Below are 21,109 nucleotides of genomic sequence, written 5' to 3'. Positions count from 1 at the left end.
GTATTGATGTTGTGTTAAGGTTTTTTGATTAGTTTCTTAATTATCTTCAAATATTTTTGAAATATTGCAAAAAATAAGTTGCTGTATCTGGGCCCTACTTATTTTTTTTGTTAAAGTTCAATTTAATAATTTAGTTTTAGTGAATAATACACAAGCATTTCAAATGAATTTATTTGGTCTCGTACCAGAATGTCAGATTGAACTAAAACAGATCACATGCAGGAAAGTCACAGACACTGAAATATTTTGGGAAGGTTTAAGACAATCTTACTTTGTCATGTCATTTGTAGTTTCATTCACAGTGGGGTATTAATGCAATCATTTATCACTCACACCTCTTTTAGAAAAAATGTTCTATTGTGAATTAATAGGTCAAGATAGTCTTTATGTTGATAGTAGTTTTAACATCATGTGATATCATTTGAAAGTTTCCCTTTTTAATGTAGATCCACATAATGGGGGGGGCGGGGTGCTGGCTGTGCTAAGTGAAAAATTTCAGTGGGCATTTTGTCTTAAAAACAATACATTTATGAAAGAAAGTCTTGTGCAGGCTTCATTAGCCCGGGCCTCCTGCTGTGGGGGTGAAATGACATTTAAAACAATTACTTCTGCAGAAACCAGCTGCCAATCACTCTTACAGGGGAAGGATTCCAATTATTAACCTTCTCTTAATCCCCACGTTTAACCTCATGCGCCCCCCTCAGCTTTGTCCACCTCTCCCTCTCTGTGTTTCTCCTCTTCCACTCTCCTCTCCAAGCCGGAGTGCATGACGTCTGAACTCAGTTGTTGAATGCTTTCTGCACTGGGGGGGCTTCAGTTGCACTTTATTGGACGGATTCTGTCGGGAAGTGTTTGCTACACAGAGAAATTATTCAGAGAGATGCAAGGTAGGAAAAGCCGGCTGAGTGATTGCGAGCGCTGCACATTGCAGATCTGGGAAGAGTGAAGTTGGAGGGGGGAGCTGTTGAGAGGAACAGGTGGAGCACTGGCTTCAGCAACTTTAACAGTTCAGCGTAATTACTTCCAAAAGGTAAGCTCTACATCACTGTCTTGTTTTATGGCTGTCGTACCTTTTAGTGGCACTAACCTTCACTGTGTTACTTGTCATGCAACTGGAGATGTGTGAGTCCAAACAGATAGGTGTGCTCAGTAGGTGAACCTCAGGATGCACTGAACAGACACACAATGGTGCTGTTGACACTCAAGTCTTTTTCATGAAAACTCCACATCTTCTATGAGTGAGCACCTAAAATCTGCCATTTTCACATGTCCGATGATGTATAGATTTATTTCTATTGCACAGCAGAACTCAAATAATAGACGAATGCAGAATCAATATTGCACACAATACTCTTTATTGCAATCCAGTCAATTCACTTTACTTGACTTACTTACTGTATAATAAGTAACATCAACGTGCTGTACTGGATGTCCCAGATTTGGCCAAAAGGCTCTTTTTCATCTTCCTTCTTTTTTTGTATTTTTTCCCAAAAATTCACTTCATTTGTTTGTTTAGCAACATGCATTATTTTACCCAAACCTTATAACCCGTAAATGAATTGCTGTATTGAAACAGTCCAGATATCACATGTGTGATTAATGGTTTCTTACTCTTTAAAGATCTGGATCCTTGCTACAGTTACAATCTATACTTAACAAACATAATATTGACACAAATAAGACACATTTCTGTACTGAGTTTACAAAGTATTGGGAGGCAATGTTGTCAGTAAAGTGACAAGATATGTGTCATTGGTATGTCTAATGAGGTTTTAAACCACTAGAAGCTTTGATTTCCATAAACAGTTATGGATGTGTTTTTTATGAGAAAAGTTGTCTTTGTTTTGTAGAAATCTTGCAACTCACATTCATAATCGACATTGTATGGCCATTAGTGCTGATCGTTCATAAAAAAAAAGTACGGATTGAGGAGTAACTTGTGTCATTAGTGTCCGTGAGCGCTCTCGTCAGTACTGCCGCTCTAAAGGATAGATACTTGAGCCCCGGTGTCCTCAGAGGTTAAGCGGGTTTAGATGTAGGGACAGAAGGTCACCAGGTGATCTCTGTCCCACTACTCTACCTTTAGTCCTTCACTTAAACCCCTTTCTACTGATTTTAGTGCCCAGACGCTGGAATGCATTTATCACTGGACACCATGAGCATGGTGGACGACAGCTGCCTCTCACCCAGCAACTTCCACGAGATGGGGAAAGGTGGGGGCGTCGCAGTGGGGGGCCGCGTCCACAGCATCGATGTCATTCTGGGTTTCAGCAAAGACCAGGACCCCCTGCTCAGCCCTGCTGGGGCCCCGCGACCCCACAAAGTGGACGTAGATGGCCTGGCAGAGCCTGGGAGTCAGCAGGAACCCTCATCACACCCGACCTACAGCGGGCACCTTTCCTCTCTGAGAAATGGCAGCACAGAGCAGCAGTACCACGGTGAGTCAAGCTGCTGCTGAAGGTCTCCGTCCTGTCAAAGTGTATACAGTAATATCTCCTTTAAGAGCATTTCGTTCTACATCACCTTTAGGTTGAGTTCCTTCAGTGCAGACGTTTCTTCAGAGTTCGTTATTGAAGATAAAGTTCATGAATCATCTGATCTTTCGTCCCAAAACATATGAGATGGTCAAGGACATTGATTGAACAGCAGGACCTCTGGTCTTGGAAGGCTGGAAACGTATGAGCTCTGGGTTCAGTGTTTCAGAGATTTTAATTGGATTTGATGGAATTGATTTGGCTGCACTGAAGTTAGGATATTGATGCCTGTGAGCAAACATAATAAATCTAACTTGACCGCTTGACTACAAAGTTTTCTGGCCACAAACACAGATTCAGTCTTTCAGGGTTATGAAAGAGCCAGGATCAACTTCTGATCCAATGAAAAACTTCAAAGGCTGAATTTGAGTTTATACCGTTAACATTGAAGTGTTCCATAAGATATAAGGAAGCATATCAAACAGCATATATTACACGCAGAGCATGGACGAAAAAGACACAAGATTAAAACTTTTAGCTGAACAAACAGTTTCTGACACAATACAGACGCTTAAAAGGAGGTATCGCCACAAAACAGTTATTTTATTCAATATGCTCTGATGTTTGAATGTTGACAAATTAAAAAGAAAAGAAAATGAACCAAACAATGGAACATCATTTTAGGATAATATCCTATGTTTGACAGACAGGCAACTGATGATTAAAAATCGGACCTATTTAAATATGGGTAAGGTATTGGATCCGATGTGTTGCATCCATTTAAAACCACTGACATGCAGATTCAGAATCACTGTGTTACACACTGTTACCATGTGGAGTGCGTTGCATGAACTGTGCGGCCTGAGATTGGGAGATAAATCGCAGGACAAGATGGTGTAGGGGGTTTATGTCCCCAAGCCCAATCCCATCCCCTTCTGGAATTCCCCTAATCTTCTCTTCTTTGCGGATTAGATTGTACAGTAGTTCATTCGGGTGTTATCGTTTTGTCTCAGAATCAAATTCATCATGTTTAATCTAAAGCTATTTTCACATGCAGTATCTGGCAGGTGGTTGGTGATTTTGTGTCAGAAACCCAAAAAAAAAAAACTAATTTCCATGGAGGTGGATGTATCTTGTCCAGAAAGACGAAGCGATTCAAATTCAGTCACTGAATCCAGGCAGACATTTGTTTTCCTTGATTAACATACATCCACATCAATGACATCACTCTTTTGTATGTAGCTATCCTGTGAAGTCAGCCCGTTTCCCCCTGAATGAGTCATTTTTTTTTGTTTGGTGTCAGTCAGCCCCCTCCTCTCGGAGCTGAGATGTTCTGCTGGCTGATAAACAGTGGGCAGCCTTCAGACCAGTGGCTGTGATGGGCTGACAGGCCAAGAGCTGGTCACTGAACCAGACCTGACCTCTGCCTTTGTCAGAGCCTGGCCTTTGTCATAGCTGCTTAATGAGAGGTGGATAAATGAACCCCTAAAGATCCTGCTTTGCCTTCGCCTCAGCTCCCGTTTGCCAGTTGAAAGACCACAATGACCCCCGCCTCCACCCCTCCCCTCCTCTATCTCCATACACACATCTCAGCCACAGAGAGATGCTCATATTTACATTTGGATACTGCCGGTTGTTGTACTGCAACAGTGACAGGACATTGAAGCTTTGGAAAAATTGTCTACATGTATTGAACAATGATACTGAGAAAACCTCAAAAACAAACTATCAGGAAAATGAAGATTTATATCGATGAGGTTCTTGACTTTAGCAATACTTATTTTTACATTTAAAGTGTAAATCAAACCACCTATAGTCAAAGTTGGTGTACTATGTATCACATGATATTGTGAAAACAATGTGATAAATATGATAGGGTTTACACAACCGAATAATCTGAATCTGCAGCTCCACCTGACTTTACGGAGAGTTTCCGTGAATCTGCTTCTTTGTTTCGCTCTCAGCGCTCTCATAGCATTGTTTGCCAGCCACAGCAGGCAGCAGTTTCAGTGAAAGGGCTCAACTGTACACTACCTGCTCATCACCAAATGGCAGACAGACAGAGTTAGTGCTAGCCGGTGAACATAATGGAGCAAAAAGCAGCTTAAGAGCCAAATACTTCCCTCTGAAGTTGGTAGAGACCAAAATCAGAGCAAAAAGAGAGTGAATATTGGACTTACATTTGCCAGGTGGACACGTGATACATGACTCCAAATGAATGATAATGTTGCTCCGTATCTGCTGGTTGTGTGACTGTGCAACAGTTTGCTGAAAAGATCACTGCGTCAACTTAAAAGGTGATAATATATATGCCCCCCCAGAAAAACCAGCTTTTTTTCTGAATCCAAATTCCAAATCCAATCCACTGAAGAGGACAGTGAGAAAAAGCTTGTCCATGTTTTGCCTGTAGGAGTTAAATTCATTTGGATTATGTTGACGGACAAGACAAGATTCCTGTCAGTAAATTCTGAATCATTCCACTAATATTAACAATTATTTCTCTCTGGTCAGATGCCAAAATTGCATTGCGAATACTCATCCATCTACCAGGAAAGTATCAAAGTTAATTCAACCGACTGTTCTGTACACAACCTGAATGATGTATGGTACATGATTCAGAGTACAGCTTCACAAAAGACTGATCTTATTGCCGGATCATCATCTTTGTACTTTGTTCAATTCAATTACTTGCTGGTTAGACTAATACGGTTAAAGATTTAATTCTCCTCCGTGTCATTTTTTTTCTGTATTTCCCTGGAGCTGAAAGTGATATAGAACAATATAATGGAAGATTAGGAATGAGGGAGAGAAAGAAGAATTGAGAGGAAGGCTAAGGGAAATTGTTTGCCTTTAAGGATCATCAGGAGAGACAGTTGCACTTAAACCTCTGTATTGTCAGTAAACAGTAGCTTTTCAGTGGCTGGTGCTCACAAATGTTGACAGGACGTGGATATTTTTTCATGTTTTTTTTTGTGACCACAAAAGTTTTGAAGATGGTTTACTGTTTGAGAATATCAACACTGGACACAACTTTTCTAAATCCGATTAGGAATGTTTTTGAGCTTCATTGAAGTTCAAGGGATTGCTTGCTTCACTGACCTACAGTAGCCTATTGTTGCAAGTGTCAAACTAATGTCTGCTCTACTGGAAAGTGGGAACTACATTCTTCATTTCCACTCACCACTCTGCTTTTGTTTTTCCTCAAAATCTTTGTTCATTATTTCTAAAACATTGCCGTGATAATCGCAATTTTCAAAACTCCTGATTCATTTTTCTCGTTGCGCATCAACAGATGACGGCTTTTTCACAAACAAGTGTGATGAGGAGCTGAGTGAACTGAGGAAGAGCATAGAGAGTGATGAAGGCAAGTCTCCAGAGCCATGCAAGGACGAGCAGCCCAAGAAGAAGCACAGGCGCAACCGCACCACCTTCACCACCTACCAGCTGCACGAGCTGGAGCGTGCCTTTGAGAAGTCCCACTACCCGGACGTGTACAGCCGGGAGGAGCTCGCCATGAAGGTGAACCTCCCAGAAGTCCGAGTTCAGGTAGGAGGAACCGCAACATCACAGAGATCCTTTGATGTCTGACGGCAGTAGAATAAGCCGACATGCCAAGAGCTGACAGGTACCTAAAGACTTACAGAAAGCCCGCCAAGCTTTTGGCCTGCGGCCATTGGCTTTTAGGTATTCAGGTGAGGAGATTGCACAAGTTAAGCAAGCGGTTTGTGTGTATTTCCAAGTGTTGCAACACACAATGACAACATCGCTTGTGAGGACAAGAAGGTGCACTTTTTAAACTGTACGGTAGCTTATTTAGAGAGGAAAAAGGGTAGACCTTGTGGGTATTTAGCTACATTTTGTGTTTTTTGCGGCTAGACTTTAGTTTGAACAGTATTTCTGTGAGTGTGGAGCTTAAAAGACTTGATTGGGTCAACACATACTTGAAAGAGCATCATTAAACACACATCCAAAGTGATGGCATATCACATAGTTCCATTCAATTTACATTTTGATACCAGTTGAATCTCTGTAGAAAATGTGTTTTATGTCCCTCATATTCAGACACACTTCATGAGAACTTATTGTTGTCCTCCAGGTCTGGTTCCAGAACCGCAGAGCTAAATGGCGTCGGCAGGAAAAAATGGATGCCAGCACCATGAAGCTCCACGACTCGCCGATGCTTTCCTTCAACCGCCCGCCACCGGTTCATACCAGCATGGGCGCGATGACCAACTCCCTCCCCTTGGACCCCTGGCTCTCCTCTCCCCTGTCTAGCGCCACACCGGTCCACAGCATCCCGGGCTTCATGGGTCCAGCTCAGGGCCTCCAGCCCAGCTACCCCAGCCACAGCTTCCTCAACTCCTCTCCTCATCCTCCTCATCCTCACTCTCATCCTCATCCGTCCATGGGCCAGGGGATGCAGAGTGTGGCTCCTCCTCCCTACCAGTGCACAGCACCGTACCCTGATAAATACCCTCTGGAGGACGTGGACCAGCGCAGCTCCAGTATCGCTGCTCTGAGAATGAAAGCCAAGGAACATCTCCAATCCATGGACAAGACCTGGCATCCCATGTGACTAAAAAACCTACCAGTCCATGGGAATGACATTGCGAAAGTAAGATGTTGAAATTGTGTCTTGGGGTCCAGGGACAGTCGGCATGTTGAAAAATATGACAGTGACTTGTCTGATACCCACAGAGCAAAGGAAATGGACTTAGAACTGTGAAAAACGAGGATGTTTTGACTTCCTTTCTTTCCTTCTTTTCTCATCTCAAGGACATCAAGGAAGTGAACTCTGGTCTTGTTAAGTTGCAAATTGTACACCACCAATTTCCATATGTCTGTTCTCCCTCTAATGTAAAAGTGTTCAGCGTCGCCTTCTGAGCTTTAAAAGAAAATGTCTTCTTGCACCCGGGAAAGCAAGAAAATGTCTTTCCTGATCAACCTTTATTTTTATTTTTTATAACAAACCATCGTATCTTTACAGCCACAATTCCTTATGGATAAATGCGTACTTCCACCCATATTGCTGAACAGCATGTCTAGTGACAGCGGGCAGCAGGTTTTCAGGGGTCACAAACACTTTGAACACATATGAAAGCAATGGCAAAATATTTCTTTATGCCTCATATTTTAAGAAGACAGCTGTCCGGAAACAGGAAATTAAGATATCTTGAAAATCACCCAAATATGGGGATTATTATTGTTCTCATTGCTTTGCGGTTATTCCTGTCAGCTGTTACATTCAGCTTCTTTCCTTTTTCCTATTTTTTCACCAAGTTTGTGTTTTTACTAATTAATCTCAGCGTACTTTGTGGATGAAAGACCAGTCTCAGTTTGATGTGAGAGCAGCTTTTAAAAATCAAGGCAGCATCATGACTTTGTCTGTTAAATGCAGGTCTCACTAATCTTTTGGTTTATAAAAAGATATGCTTAAGCTTAACTCCCTATTATAGTTGGTTTATACTGGATACCCAGTTTAGATATTTGAGTGTATAGCTTAGATAACCTGGTATGACTGGAATAAGATGACAGCCAAGGACCAGTGGGGCCTACTGTCGTGGTTTTCAATATACAGGAAAAAGAGAATCTCCCAATTATGCTGTATAATAGATAATTGTTTGGTGGGAAGGTTTATTAGAGTCAGAGATGTGTTGGCACCTTTGAAGTGGACCACGGCTGAAAATATACCAAAAATAATTCTGCACAGTTTCTGATTTGTGCTAAGATGCTTTAAAGAAGGAAGGAAGTATACAAGAAAGAAAGAAAGACCAGAGACCAGTGTAACTCTCTTTTTGCTTGAGTGGCTGTTGTGAGAAGAAGACCTGTTGGCAGCTCAGTGTTGGGTGGCTGCGTGTACATGCAGGGCAGCAGAAAGAGCCCTGTGTGATGTGTCACCCCACATAGTTTAGTCTTTGTTCTTCACAATTGATCCAAGTGTATCCCCTTTGTCTGAAAGAGGCAGGGGTGGGGGGGGGGACAGTCTCAGGCTGCACTAAATAGGCCCTTGTAACCACTTTGTCATGAAAGTTTTTTTTCTTTCTCAATCAAAGGAGGAGAAATATGGATTGTAGCTGCTATGGTCATTAGTGACACAATATTGGTCTTTTCCCATCTGTTACAGAGTCAAGCTCGAATTGTCTTGATGTGTTTCACATAAGCTGGAGAGCTAAATAGATTTGAATGAGACATTTTTTGCATCTGCAGGCAACATCTCAAATAACTGAATATGTACAGAAATACAAGTTATATGGTACATTTTTTTGACTTTGTTGTGGAACAAGAGGGAGAGAAAATCCTTCATCTTAAAGTGCAATTTCAGACTCACTTTTGTTTTTTTACATGTATTTCTTTTTACATGCCTGTTATATGTGATATTTCATTTTGATATGATATAAAAGTATAAAGGTTGTGCTGACAGCAAGTCATACATTCACACTGACTACAGCAGCAACAACAACAGGACATGATTTTTTTTGAGTTTTCATTTTAAAACCTATTGTTGTACTACTAACAGAGGGGGAAACCCAGGTATTCATTTCTTTTAAATGGTTAGTGATGTTTAGACTCCTTATTGGACAATGCCAGGACCTCACATTATAGAGGGAATGAGGATGACCTTGCACATTAAGAGCTTCTTTAGGATGCTACATACAGTAAATGTGGACCAAGAATAAGCCAAAGGTTAGATAATGGACAAAAATGCACTAGAAGTTTGATAGTTTTAGTTTTTTTTTAATGTGGAAATGTTTAGGTTATCTTCTTGAATGGCTGTTTTGTTTCTTACATGTCCTAGTTATATCTGTCCTAGTGATCTCATTGTTTTCTTTCTTTTTGATTTTGTCTGGGGTCGTTGATGTCCATATTCTGGAAAGGATGAAGATCTGCTGAAAATAAATATAGTTTGATAGAATATGTATCTCCACTTTCTCACTGCAGTGCTTTCATGTTGACCTGTGCACTCATTCCCACACAGTCACAGTATTATTTTTTTTACCCCGGTAAGTCTAAAGAGCAGTCCAAGATTACTACAGTATAATCGTTATCATCTGACATTGTTCTTTCTTTTCCTCTGACACTTGTGCCCCGTCTCTCTCTGTGATATTTCTCCCTTTTGTACCCCTCCCAATCCTCTCTGCTGTTCCATGGTTCGGTGGCAGGGTGCCAGCCTGTTAGGAAGATGAGACTCCAATCAATCAGCGCTTCCCAGGGGGCCTCTGACCGCAGGGCCCGACTCCCTAATTGCCCCCAGGCAGACAGGCAGGCTCACCCGCTGTAACACATGTTCACAGAGGGACCGGTGCCGCCATGCTAGCTGGCCTCCTCAATTTAACACCACTCCTCGAAAACGTTTACAAGCACCTGGATGAAAAATTTGTCTGCCCAAGTCTGTTGCGCAACAAAAACGATGTATTATTGTTTTTCTAGTATTTTATATTTTCCTACAAAATAATGTGTATATATTGTCTGTGTGGTAAGGTCAGATGTAATTTCGAGCTATCTGGATTAGAAAAAATGTTGCAATCTTATTTATTGTGCAGCGGACAGTGCATTTTTTCATCCAGATGTTTTGAGGAGTCTTTGAGTGTTCTGGAAATACATCCTGAACAGCAGCGAGTTTTGTTGAATTAACTCTGATATTTCTTTGTCAGGAAACGGGATGGCTCTGTGATTCAAATGTAATGGTAACATGTGAGAGGCACAAACTGGGGCCAGTTCTTAGTAGGGAGCAAAAGTAAAGGCAGGTATAAATCATGTGACTGAACTTGATCTGTAAAGAAAAACAAAAGAAAACTCATGTTTGAGCGAAACTTTCAGGGATCACACAAATTGCATGTTACTCTGTAAAGTGTAACAAGTTGGCAGGTAAGACTAAAAAGGTTGATAGGCACTTGCACTACTTTCACATGTTATTTTCTGTTGGTCAGATCACAGCTTATGGTGTTCTCAAAGAGATGAACGAGCATTACGCTGAATTGATGAAAAAGGAAAGAAAAAAATGCTTGCAAGGATAAAAGGAGCGACAGAGAATGTGAAGAAGTCAGAGTGGGAGAGAGGAAAAATTGAAACATTAAGAAAGAGATTAAGGGAGAAAAGTGTGGGAGAGAAGGAGGGCGACAGAAGGAGTAAGAGTGGGGAGGAAGAGGAGAAGGAGGGAGGGAGGGAGGGATCGCTGCTCATCAGAGTTAATGATGTAGAAAATCCCCCAATTAGAGCGTTTTCCTGTGTTGCAGGATGAGTTCAGAGCGGGGTCCTCTGACAGCCTGAGGATTAGTACCCAGGCCGAGCTGGGCCGGGCCTGAACAGACACTAACTTGCTGGACAGCTTGGCACTGCTCAGCTGGGGCCGGGTCGGGGCTGTAGCCACAGTCAGGGGCTCGGGGTAGGCATGCGTTTAGTTGGAGTGAGTGGCTCAAAGTAAAGCATGGGAAAAGGTATTCTCTACTCTGCGAAATTGCAAATGTATTCAAATGTGAGGCAAGTAAGATTGTATCTGCTGCTTTTGTAAGTTACTCTCGACTTACGAAGAGCTGAACTTCTCAAAAAATATACCTATTTTTCAGAAATGATTGAGGATTTGGAAACATAGAAAAATAGGTGAGAACATCTTAGAAAGACCACCATATAATGTTAACATTTTCTCAGCTCAATGGTTCTTGCTGACGCATCAATTTTCAAACAGCATTACATCCAAAACACAACCTAATCTGATCTGGATTGTATTGAAAATCAATCTGTCTGCATGCTGCTTGATGTCAAGTCTTGTGGTGGTAAGACAGAGGAACACAGCCTTTAATCCTCCTGACCGTACTGGACAATAAATCTGAACATCAATCACACAACGCTGACACATAACCAGTAAAAGCCTTATGCGGTAATCACCTGCAAGTAAAAAGCAAACAAATACATAGAGGCAGAGATATTGGACTTGATTCACAGAAAAATGTGGACTTGAGATTTGAGCATGCAGATTCATGCTTGACCTTAGAACTCATGTGGTAAATATTCTAAACACAACGTAGACATACTTAGCTATCCCTACAGCGTTTGACTGGGTCTATTGGCGAGTCAGCAAAGACTTGACACCTGACACATGACTTATAGATTTGACCTGACTTGAGAAAATGAATTGCCTTGCATAGCTTCACAACCTGAATAATTCATTATTAGGGCTATGCAGTGAAACAATAAAATAACACGACAAAAACAGCTTTATTCAAAAGGTTTGTAGTTTTAATGGTCAACATTTAGTGACTTGAGCAGCTGGAGGTCAACATGAAAAATGCAAAATTTCAAAGTAAATCAAATGTAAGCTAACTAAGATTTTAGTTTGTGTATTTGGAAGTTGTTCCATTCTCTTTTACTCAAAAACTTGAAATTGTCCTTCAGTTAGCTTGTAAAGACTTGTGAATTGACTTGGACTACAGTAGCACCAAAAAGCTAAAAACAACTCTGCAAATAAGTGAGGAAATTACAGGTAGCCTGGTAATTATAGGAGCAGAGCAATGGTATTTTAAAGAATATGTTTTTCAGAATTATCAATAACAATATGACTGCATAAAGGTGATCCATTCTAGCATTTGCACACGTTCATGTCTTCCGCCACAGATATAAAGGTTGATGACTAAATTGCAAATAGGAAGACGACCGGTCGTAATTTTGAGGAAGCCTTAACTCACCTCACAGTTACTGTGTTCATTAGCAACAGCTGAGTCCATAATTACTAATTGATTAATTGCACAGTCTATTATTTCGCTCCTGCAGGCCAGTAGATCTGAAAGGGCCACGGCTGGAGTTAACAGTCTTATTGGAGAGACGCGTTCCTCGCAAGGGACAATAAGGGAAAATAGCGGAATTAATTGGGTTTGATTAAGAGAGCTTTTCAATGGGACACAGCTTTTTCGCATGACATAATTGGAGGTCAGTTAGGGGGGGGGGGGGGTGGAAGCGGGGATTTGCCTGTTGGCGCCAGTGTTGTGTGGGTGTGTCTGTGGGAGAGAGACAGATAGACAGACAGAGAGAGAGAGGGAGGGGTGCTTCCTTCACACTTGTAGAACTATGTTGTGTGTCTGATGTGGTAAATTTCTATAGGCTCACTCACCAGAAAACACACAGTGAAGTTCACAGGGGGCCCTCTGTTGTGTGTGATTATTATCACTACACTTGTCAGCATTAAAGACACAGTGCTCAGTCTTTTGTCATAGCTACACGCTCATTAGCAGTGCACTGCAGAGACAATGTTATTGAATAGGGTGGTGACAGAAGAGGACATTCAGTCGTGTTTTTGGACGAGAGCTAAACATGTCAACAAAGTTAAAGACAAACACACACACATTGTGAATTTATAATCCTGTTACAGTGTAATGTGAAATAGCAGGAAGGCACACAAGCCATCACATCTAAAAATACCACTGACCTGTCATGAACCAAAGCCAGGCTTCACGCCTGATTAGATTAACAAATATTTCATCGCAAGTCTGCATCTGCAGTTTTCTTTTTCTCAGAACAGTCATGATTTCCCTGATCTTTGTTTGACAGAGATTATGGACAAATCTACCCAACTCAGGCAGACAGCAGGCATCCACCAAGTGTCCTTGAGCAAGGCATTACACTAAGCTACATGAAACATGTTCAGTAACACACATTATGGTCTGACAAAGTATGATATTGTATTGTAATATTAGCAGTGGTGGAAGACGTTCTCAGATCCTTCACTTACAGTAAATAAAAGTAGAAATACGGTGATCTAAAAATACTCCATTACAAATAAATGTCCTGAAGTCAAAATGTTACGTACGTTATCAAAAGTAAATGTAGTCATGCAGAATGGAATCATTCACAGTGTTATATACCCTAACCCTTTTCATTAAGCATTTTAATAAGATAACATAAGATAGAACTTTATTAATCCCGAAGGAAATTCTTGTGCCAGAGTTCCATTAAGATTACAACAGAAGAACAGCAAAAAACAATATAATTAAGATATAAAAGTATATGAACAATAGAATAACAGTTATTAAGTGGAAAAGAATAATGCTGACACCATTGCAAAATAGAACACAATAGCAATTACAGTAAGGTAAATAAATAAAGTAAAAAACATAAACTAATGGTTATTTACAAGAGTAAAAATATAAAGTGTACAAGACGTGATACTAACACCAGTGCCTAATGGAAACTAAAATAGAAAGTAATATTGAGCATGATATTGAGAGAGATATTGTCAATGACTGTGAAAAAGTAGTAGAAAGTTGTATTTCCCATAGATTAATGAAGATAATATTGCACATGAAATTGAAATGTAATATTACACATGTGTTTTTTATTGTTATAAGTGTCCGATGATTCAGCTTTCCTTCCTGCAGAAGGGAGAGGAGTTATACAGTTTGATGACCACAGATAGAAAAGACTTCCTGTGACGTTCTGTGGTTCACCTCGGTGGTCTTAGTCTACGGCTGAAGGTGCTCTGACGTGATTTCAGTGTGGTGTGCAGGGGATGAGAGGCATTGTCCAGAATACTTCGTATTTTCCTCAGCATCCTCCGCTCTGAAACCTCCACCACAGACTCCAGTTCGACTCCAAGGACAGAACCAGCTTTCCTGATGAGCTTATCAAGTCGATTAGCATGAGCTGAGTTCACCCTGCTGCCCCAGCACACTACAGCGTAGAACATGACACTTGCCACCACAGAGTGATAAAACATCTGCAGCATGCCTCTGCAGATGTTAAAAGATCTTAGTCTCCTCACAAATGACAGGCGGGTCTGACCTTTCTTGTACAAAGCCTCAGTGTTTTTTAGTCCAGTCCATCTTATTGTCTATGTGAACGTCCAGGTATTTGTAACTCTCGACAATGTCCACCTCTGTTCCCCTGATGCTGACTGGTTTTGGAGGGGTCCTTTGTGCAAAATTGTGATGTTCTGTTGCATGTGGTTCAATTCACACCACTCAACAAAACTTTCCACCACACCCCTGTACTCAGCTTCCTGTCCCCTACCGATACAATGTAGTAGTTTGTCATTGTGAATGTAGGTATTATATTAGTATAATACAGTATCATATGATAAGCATATCATGTTAATGTAAAAAAGTAACTATAATTGTCAAGTAAATGCAGTGCAGTAAAAAGTTCAATATTTCCATCTGAAATGTAGTGGAAGTAAAAGTAGAAAGCATAGAATGGAATCAAATACAAGTATGTCAAAACTGTCCTTAACTACAGGAGGCTGAGTGATGGTTAGTTATATCTCACCCCTGCATATTTGTTACTGAAGTTAGAAAATAAGTCTGAATATTATCTTTGATGTAATTATCTCTTCAATTCATTGAATATTTTGAATGTGTTTTTTGATGTTTGTTTGTATGGAAAACAAGCATGGCCATGCCATGTTTTGTTATCTTTGAAAATGATGCTTCACAATAAAAACATTTGAGACAACTACATATCAGTTACTACTTTTTTACAACTACACTTGTATTTCCATGCATGGGATCAATGAAGTTTAACTATCTTGTTGAATGCATATTGTTTCCGTGTGATAATGTTTCCATGTCTTGAATTTGAGATTCACAATGTTTTGATTATATAAGATTATATAAGATTTATAAGATGAATGTGTGTTTGTCAGACTGCTGACGAGGATGGGGGTGTAATACAAGACCAGCCTATGTTAAAATAAGTTGGTTGGAAAAAAGAAAGAAAGAAAGCATGCTGGTTTAGGTCTTAGAAATTACAGCACAGGTATTGCCTGACAGAATTGTCAACTCGTTACGCTCGAACTCGGTAAAATGAGCGGTTTCAAAGTTCTAGACCCAGGCAAGCAAGGGCTGGAGAGTTTAGAAATAGAACTAGCACGCCCTCTATGTTTGTACTTGAACATGACAAGAAACTCACCCAAACAATAACCAATTTACAAAAAAACATAACTGCAGTATATTCACTTGTATTTATTATATGCAGTTTTCTAGTTTGATCTACATCATTTCCTATATTTTACAGATCTAGTTGATGTAGGCTACTGCAAAATGTATCTATGCACCTGCAGACTATTAATGTTAGATAAAGGTTTATACTGTACACGGGGACGTACATTTTAGGATTGATGGTACAATATTGGTTGTGAAATACTTGACATACTTCCACAAAGTGGTGAGCTCTTTAAAAACTCCCTCTAACTACAAATTAAGCATTTCCGTATTTTGATTTGAAAGTCCTACGTCACGGGGTTGACAAAACTCCCACAATGCAATGCGATTGTTGTAACCTGAAATAAACCGAACTACACTCGCTGCAGATCTGAGTGAATAGCTTGAAATACAACCATTAGATCATTCATCTGATATTTCCGTGAATTGTTGGTCCTGTTTGGCGTTCGTGTGGTGCTATTCAGGGACTGGCTTACTTTTTGTATGTATGTTGTCAATTGCAAAAATATGGTATGATTAGCCACTAGCTAAATTAGCTAATGCTAGTTATCGTTACCTAGTTTTTTTTTCTCCCTTTTCTGTTTAAACGTGAATATAAAGAAGCCCAATTGATGCCATTTAGCTACGAACAAGGCTTTGAAAAATGTAGTTCTTTGCCTTGAACTGCCTGAAAGTTAGTCGTGCTGAAACGGAAGGTAGCTCATCTGTTCTTCCATCAAATCTAGCATCAACTGTGAGTTTTAAAATTACACTGAAGAGATGACATAATCAGGATATCTTTCAAAAGTGCTGGGATCTAACGTTATGTGAAATGTTGTTATTTTCTAACTACATGCCAGACAGAATGGCAATTCAAAACCTGGCTAATTATCTGGTTTTACGGGTTTCAAACAGCAGTTTCAGGATACTAGTAATTTAGCTAACTTGCATAACATTTTGGCTAACTTTCTAACCTTGCATTTGTTGTTAGAAGACGAGCAATACAAAACGCATTTCAATGTAACTGTTTATATCATTGTTGTGCTTGTTGGACAGGTCTCCAACCTCCCAGCCTGTGGCTGTGGGATCAGGACTCCAGGCTAAGATGGATCCAGAATATGAACATCGCCTCCTCCGACAAATCAACATTCAAAGTGACAACTTGAGCCCTGTTGTGAGTCCTCCTCTGTTCTTTAATAATATGAATGTTTTACATCAACACTGGTTTTGTGGTATTATCAAGTGATATTATAAATATATGTGTAATGTGTCGTTTTTGCAGAAACGGACACCGAGTCAGACACCCACCGGCTCCCCGTTATCTTCACCCAGTAAGCTTGGAGACAGATTCATTCCAACCAGAGCGGGGGCAAACTGGAGTATCAACTTCCACCGGATCAATGTATGAACAGTTTGTGGGTACATTTGTGGAGGAGTGTGTCTATGCTTTTAGATAGATAGCTGACAAAAGTCTAAAGGTGTTTACTGTATGAATGTTCTGTCTGAGACTGAACACCCACTGTTTGAATGTCAAAATAATGTCTGTATCTTTGTTATTTTAAGGAAAATGAGAAGTCACCAAGTCAGAACCGAAAAACAAAGGATGCCTCCACTGATAACCTTAAAGGTGAATAAATGTTGTAAAGCTTATTTTGTTACGTCTGTTACTTGCTCATGTGCACTCAGGATTGTAGTTTTGTGCTTTTTTTCTAAAATACATTTGTTTTCATGCAGCAGACGGGCAGGCGTACTCTGCTCTGCTGAAGAATGAGCTGCTGGGAGCAGGAATCGAAAAGATCCAGGACCCTCAGACAGAGGACAGGCGTCTACAGCCATCAACCCCAGAAGAGAGAAGTCTCTTCACTGTATGAACATTTCATCTCATACTCGTTACGTATTGAGTTGCAGGATAAAGCCCATCATACGATCATCAGAACAGACGCGCATACAATAAGCTCTCTGAGACTTGAGTGGGGGGGGGTAAAACGATATTAAGAGTAGTATCCCACTATTCAGTCAGTGTACAGTTTTATTTTTTACAGTGTTTTATAGAATATGGTGGTTTCTGTGTGTGTTCTTTGCAGTATTCGGTCAATACCAAGAGGCCGTCACCAGACGATGGCACCAACATCTCCCCCTACTCTCTATCACCTGTCAGCAATAAAAGGTAAAAATACTTTTTCAATTTTGGTCGTATGTTGTTTACACTGCAAGCAAAGACATGGTGCATTTTGACTTCAGGGTTTCACAATGTCCAACTTTTCCTGTCACAGTCAGAAATTACTACGTTCACCAAGAAAGCCAACTCGCAAGATCTCAAAGATCCCTTTTAAAGTCCTGGATGCTCCAGAGCTGCAGGATGACTTTTACCTCAACCTGGTGGACTGGTCATCTCTCAATGTGCTCAGTGTCGGGCTGGGTACATGTGTTTACCTATGGAGTGCCTGTACCAGCCAGGTACTGTAGAGTGTTTAAATAACTGATGTTAGAACATGAATTTGAACAGTTTGCTGACCTGTGTGTGTGTGTGTGTGTGTGTGTGTGTGTGTGTGTGTGTGTGTGTGTGTGTGTGTGTGTGTGTGTGTGTGTGTGTGTGTGTGTGTGTGTGTGTGTGTGTATATATACTTGTGGCAATATTTTTGATTCGTGGCAGCATTCATCACTATGTTACACCACAGTGACTCGCTTGTTGAATTGTCTTTTCCTCAGGTAACAAGATTGTGTGATTTATCAGTGGAGGGAGACTCAGTCACGTCAGTTGGGTGGTCCGAAAGGGTACGTACGCACAGCTCACTGCCTTGAGGAAACTATCAAGGTAATGTTACGGTACAGTTCGTTTTTCTTTAAAGTGAAGGATTCTTCATGTTTTTAGGGTAACCTGGTGGCAGTGGGGACTCACAAAGGCTATGTTCAGATCTGGGACGCTGGTGCTGGGAAGAAGCTCTTTGCCCTGGAAGGACACACAGCCAGAGTTGGTAAGAACATGCTTTTTGGGATTAAACTCTGAACATGGCTTACAAAGTGCCTTAACAGGAATGTGCAAGTCACAATCAAATCAAATGAACTGAAAACCAAAAAACTAGAAAATTGAAATAATTCTTGATAATTGTGTCCTTTGACATTTTAGACAAATATTGAGAGTGTGACAAAGCTAAATTAAAATGTAATCTGTTTGCAGGAGCGTTAGCGTGGAATGCAGACCAGTTGTCTTCGGGAAGCCGTGATCGTATGATTCTTCAAAGAGATGTGCGGACCCCTCCACTCCAGTCAGAGAGACGGCTGCAGGGACACAGACAGGAAGTGTGTGGCTTAAAGTGGAGCACTGACCATCAGCTGCTTGCCTCTGGTGGCAACGACAACAAGGTACAGTTGGTTTTCCTATTAAACATGTCTCCCATCTTTGTGCATTTACTCATTGTGTTTACTGACGTTGTTGTTATTCGTCATCTCAGCTGCTGGTTTGGAACCACTCCTCGCTGAGCCCAGTGCAAACATACATGGATCACCTGGCTGCAGTGAAAGCCATTGCCTGGTCCCCCCACCAGCACGGCCTGCTGGCATCTGGGGGCGGCACTGCTGACCGCTGCATCCGATTTTGGAACACCCTGACCTCACAGCCGCTGCAGTGTATGGACACCGGCTCTCAGGTCTGCAACCTGGCCTGGTCCAAACATGCTAATGAGCTAGTAAGTCACTCCAGATACACACTGTGCAAAAATGTTTTGCCATACAATTGTCATGAGGGTCCCACTTGCATTGACAATAAGATGATACATTTTAAAAGTATTTGTACTTAATTTATATCAGTTTGCAGAGATTTTAAATCAGAATCAGCTGATTTCAAGAATGATTTATTGTCATTATGCAACACAGGGTTGCACAACAACATACAGTTGTAGTCAATTTGTTACATATAAAAAACATGTGCATGTGCATCAGGAGGAAAGACAACAAATTAAAACAAAAATGTAGCGAAGTTCGTGTGAGCGTCGCTTGGGTACTGTGTCCTCAATTAACAATTTTTTTAATAAGTTATAAAGCAGAGCATAGGCTTACGCTGTTTCCATTTTTTATCGTGAGATACTTTGTAAAATGTACCTGTTTCCACTTGAAGAAGTGTTGCCTTTTTCTGTTTTGTATCTTTGGCACACAATTAAAAACATACATTGTTGAGACCAGTGCAACTGTCAAATAACAAGACCATCGCTGCATAATATAACATTGCCTCTTTTTTTTCCAGGTGAGCACCCATGGCTACTCTCAGAACCAGATCTTGGTGTGGAAATATCCAGCTCTCACTCAGGTTGCCAAACTCACAGGACACTCGTACAGAGTGCTCTACCTGGTCAGTTTCTGTGCTCTTTATGATGCGAATGTGATCTTGCTGTTGGTCATATTAATTGAAAAGCTGGCCAGAACATCTGGTGAATTATTATTATAATTTCTTTTTTATAACTAGGCAATGTCCCCGGATGGTGAGGCCATTGTTACGGGAGCTGGAGATGAGACTCTACGCTTCTGGAACGTATTCAGTAAAACACGGTCAACTAAAGTAAGAAAGCACTTTTTGGGAACAGCATTCTGTTATCACAGACCCCCCCCCCCCTCCTGTTTGCAAAAAGAATTACCGGTAACCAAGTTTCTTTATCTTTTGTTTCAGGAATCTGTATCAGTTTTAAATCTCTTCACCAGGATACGGTAACTTAAAGCAAATTAAAACTCTAAAACAAGCACCGTGTGACATTTTTTTCACAGAGGAAACGTCAAGGAGAGCAACTGAGCACTTTTTTTTCATGCCAACAATTGTTTGGTCAATTGTTTTTGATTTTTGTGCTCGAATTATGAATGTAGTCATTTTTATACAAAAATGTATATTGGGTTTAGTTCCATTTTTTGTATTAATTACAAGAATTTATTGGCATTACTTCAAATATTTTGTGTTGTGGAATCTGAAATGTGCATAGAGCATTTTTAGTGTTTGTTAAACTCAGGTCTTATTTATTTAACGCTGCAGTGAAAGCTATCGTATTGAGCTACAATGGAAAAGAATGCCATTACATATAATGACAAACATAAACCCCTTAACATATTCACCTAGTATGGCCTTTATAATATGTACACTATGTTTACTGTGATCCTTGGGAGTACTGAGGTTGGCTGGTATAATGCAGTTTTGCCCCTGTGGACCGAAAGTCTTATGCTGCGCATCTAGACATGTACCACTTAGTTATTTCTTTTTAGGACAGGAAGAAATAAAAGATGATGGAACTGAAGAACTGGTGTATATTTCTTTTTTGCCTTTACAAATGTACCAAATACCAATTTTTTGTTGTTAGAATAGAGTTTGTTATGCTGCATCCTAAAATTACAATTCAAAAAGCATGATTGTTTATATATTTCATCCACATAAAAAAATACGTCTGATTAGATTTGCAAGATTTTACTTTTTAGTGTTGATTTTTGCAACATTTAACCTGCTTGCATTTTTATTTCACAATTAAAACCTATGTCATCCAGATTAATTGGCTGTTTCCTGATTATGTGGTCGACTTGCCATTTTTCATGTGCAGTATTTATACCAATGGAACTCACACATCTTTACGAACACAAGTGATCATACCAGCGATATAAACAAAGTATGTAAAAATATCAAATAATAAAGAAAGTTCAATCAACTAACTAATTTTGTATTTGTGTCATGATTTGTAAATACCTAATTATTTGGATGAA

At 40.3% G+C, this 21,109-nt stretch overlaps 2 protein-coding genes across 7 annotated transcripts; both read left to right on the top strand.

Annotated features, from left to right (window-relative positions):
• Nucleotides 1-2,134: 2,134 nt before the first annotated feature.
• On the top strand, nucleotides 2,135-7,050 carry rx1 (retinal homeobox gene 1; the record flags this gene model as incomplete). The annotated part of the gene is made up of 3 exons (XM_079267551.1): nucleotides 2,135-2,438; nucleotides 5,767-6,020; nucleotides 6,571-7,050. 3 exons carry the CDS (start codon nucleotides 2,135-2,137, stop codon nucleotides 7,048-7,050), a joined length of 1,038 nt encoding a protein of 345 aa, XP_079123677.1.
• Nucleotides 7,051-15,739: 8,689 nt separating this feature from the next.
• Nucleotides 15,740-20,965, top strand: LOC306776331 (fizzy-related protein homolog). Of its 6 annotated transcripts, none has more exons than XM_079266985.1 (14): nucleotides 15,740-15,881; nucleotides 16,436-16,553; nucleotides 16,662-16,781; nucleotides 16,943-17,006; nucleotides 17,114-17,244; nucleotides 17,464-17,546; nucleotides 17,653-17,836; nucleotides 18,089-18,154; nucleotides 18,252-18,354; nucleotides 18,558-18,742; nucleotides 18,832-19,065; nucleotides 19,620-19,724; nucleotides 19,839-19,931; nucleotides 20,040-20,965. In XM_079266985.1, the coding sequence occupies exons 2-14, from the start codon at nucleotides 16,485-16,487 to the stop codon at nucleotides 20,079-20,081; spliced, it is 1,479 nt and encodes a 492-aa protein (XP_079123111.1). In that variant the 5' UTR covers nucleotides 15,740-15,881; nucleotides 16,436-16,484; the 3' UTR covers nucleotides 20,082-20,965. The 6 variants fall into 6 exon arrangements, with proteins under 6 accessions (XP_079123111.1, XP_079123110.1, XP_079123109.1 ...); XM_079266984.1 differs by having other exon boundaries at nucleotides 15,740-15,885; XM_079266983.1 differs by having other exon boundaries at nucleotides 15,740-15,910; nucleotides 17,117-17,244.
• Nucleotides 20,966-21,109: the final 144 nt, after the last annotated feature.

Source organism: Melanostigma gelatinosum (genome assembly GCF_949748355.1).
Source record: "Melanostigma gelatinosum genome assembly, chromosome: 4".
In the NCBI taxonomy this organism is placed as follows: Eukaryota; Metazoa; Chordata; class Actinopteri; order Perciformes; family Zoarcidae; genus Melanostigma; species Melanostigma gelatinosum.
Note: the sequence above shows the minus strand (reverse complement) of the source record. Positions and strands in the feature narration are given on the sequence as shown.

Excerpts from the sequence above, each read along its gene's own strand:
- LOC306776331 (XM_079266982.1), top strand. The coding sequence starts at position 15,888 with ATGTTGTCAATTGCAAAAATATG. Across the intron at positions 16,782-16,942 it reads TCAACTTCCACCGGATCAAT|GAAAATGAGAAGTCACCAAG; the intron begins GTATGAACAGTT and ends TGTTATTTTAAG. Across the intron at positions 17,245-17,463 it reads AAGAGAGAAGTCTCTTCACT|TATTCGGTCAATACCAAGAG; the intron begins GTATGAACATTT and ends TGTTCTTTGCAG.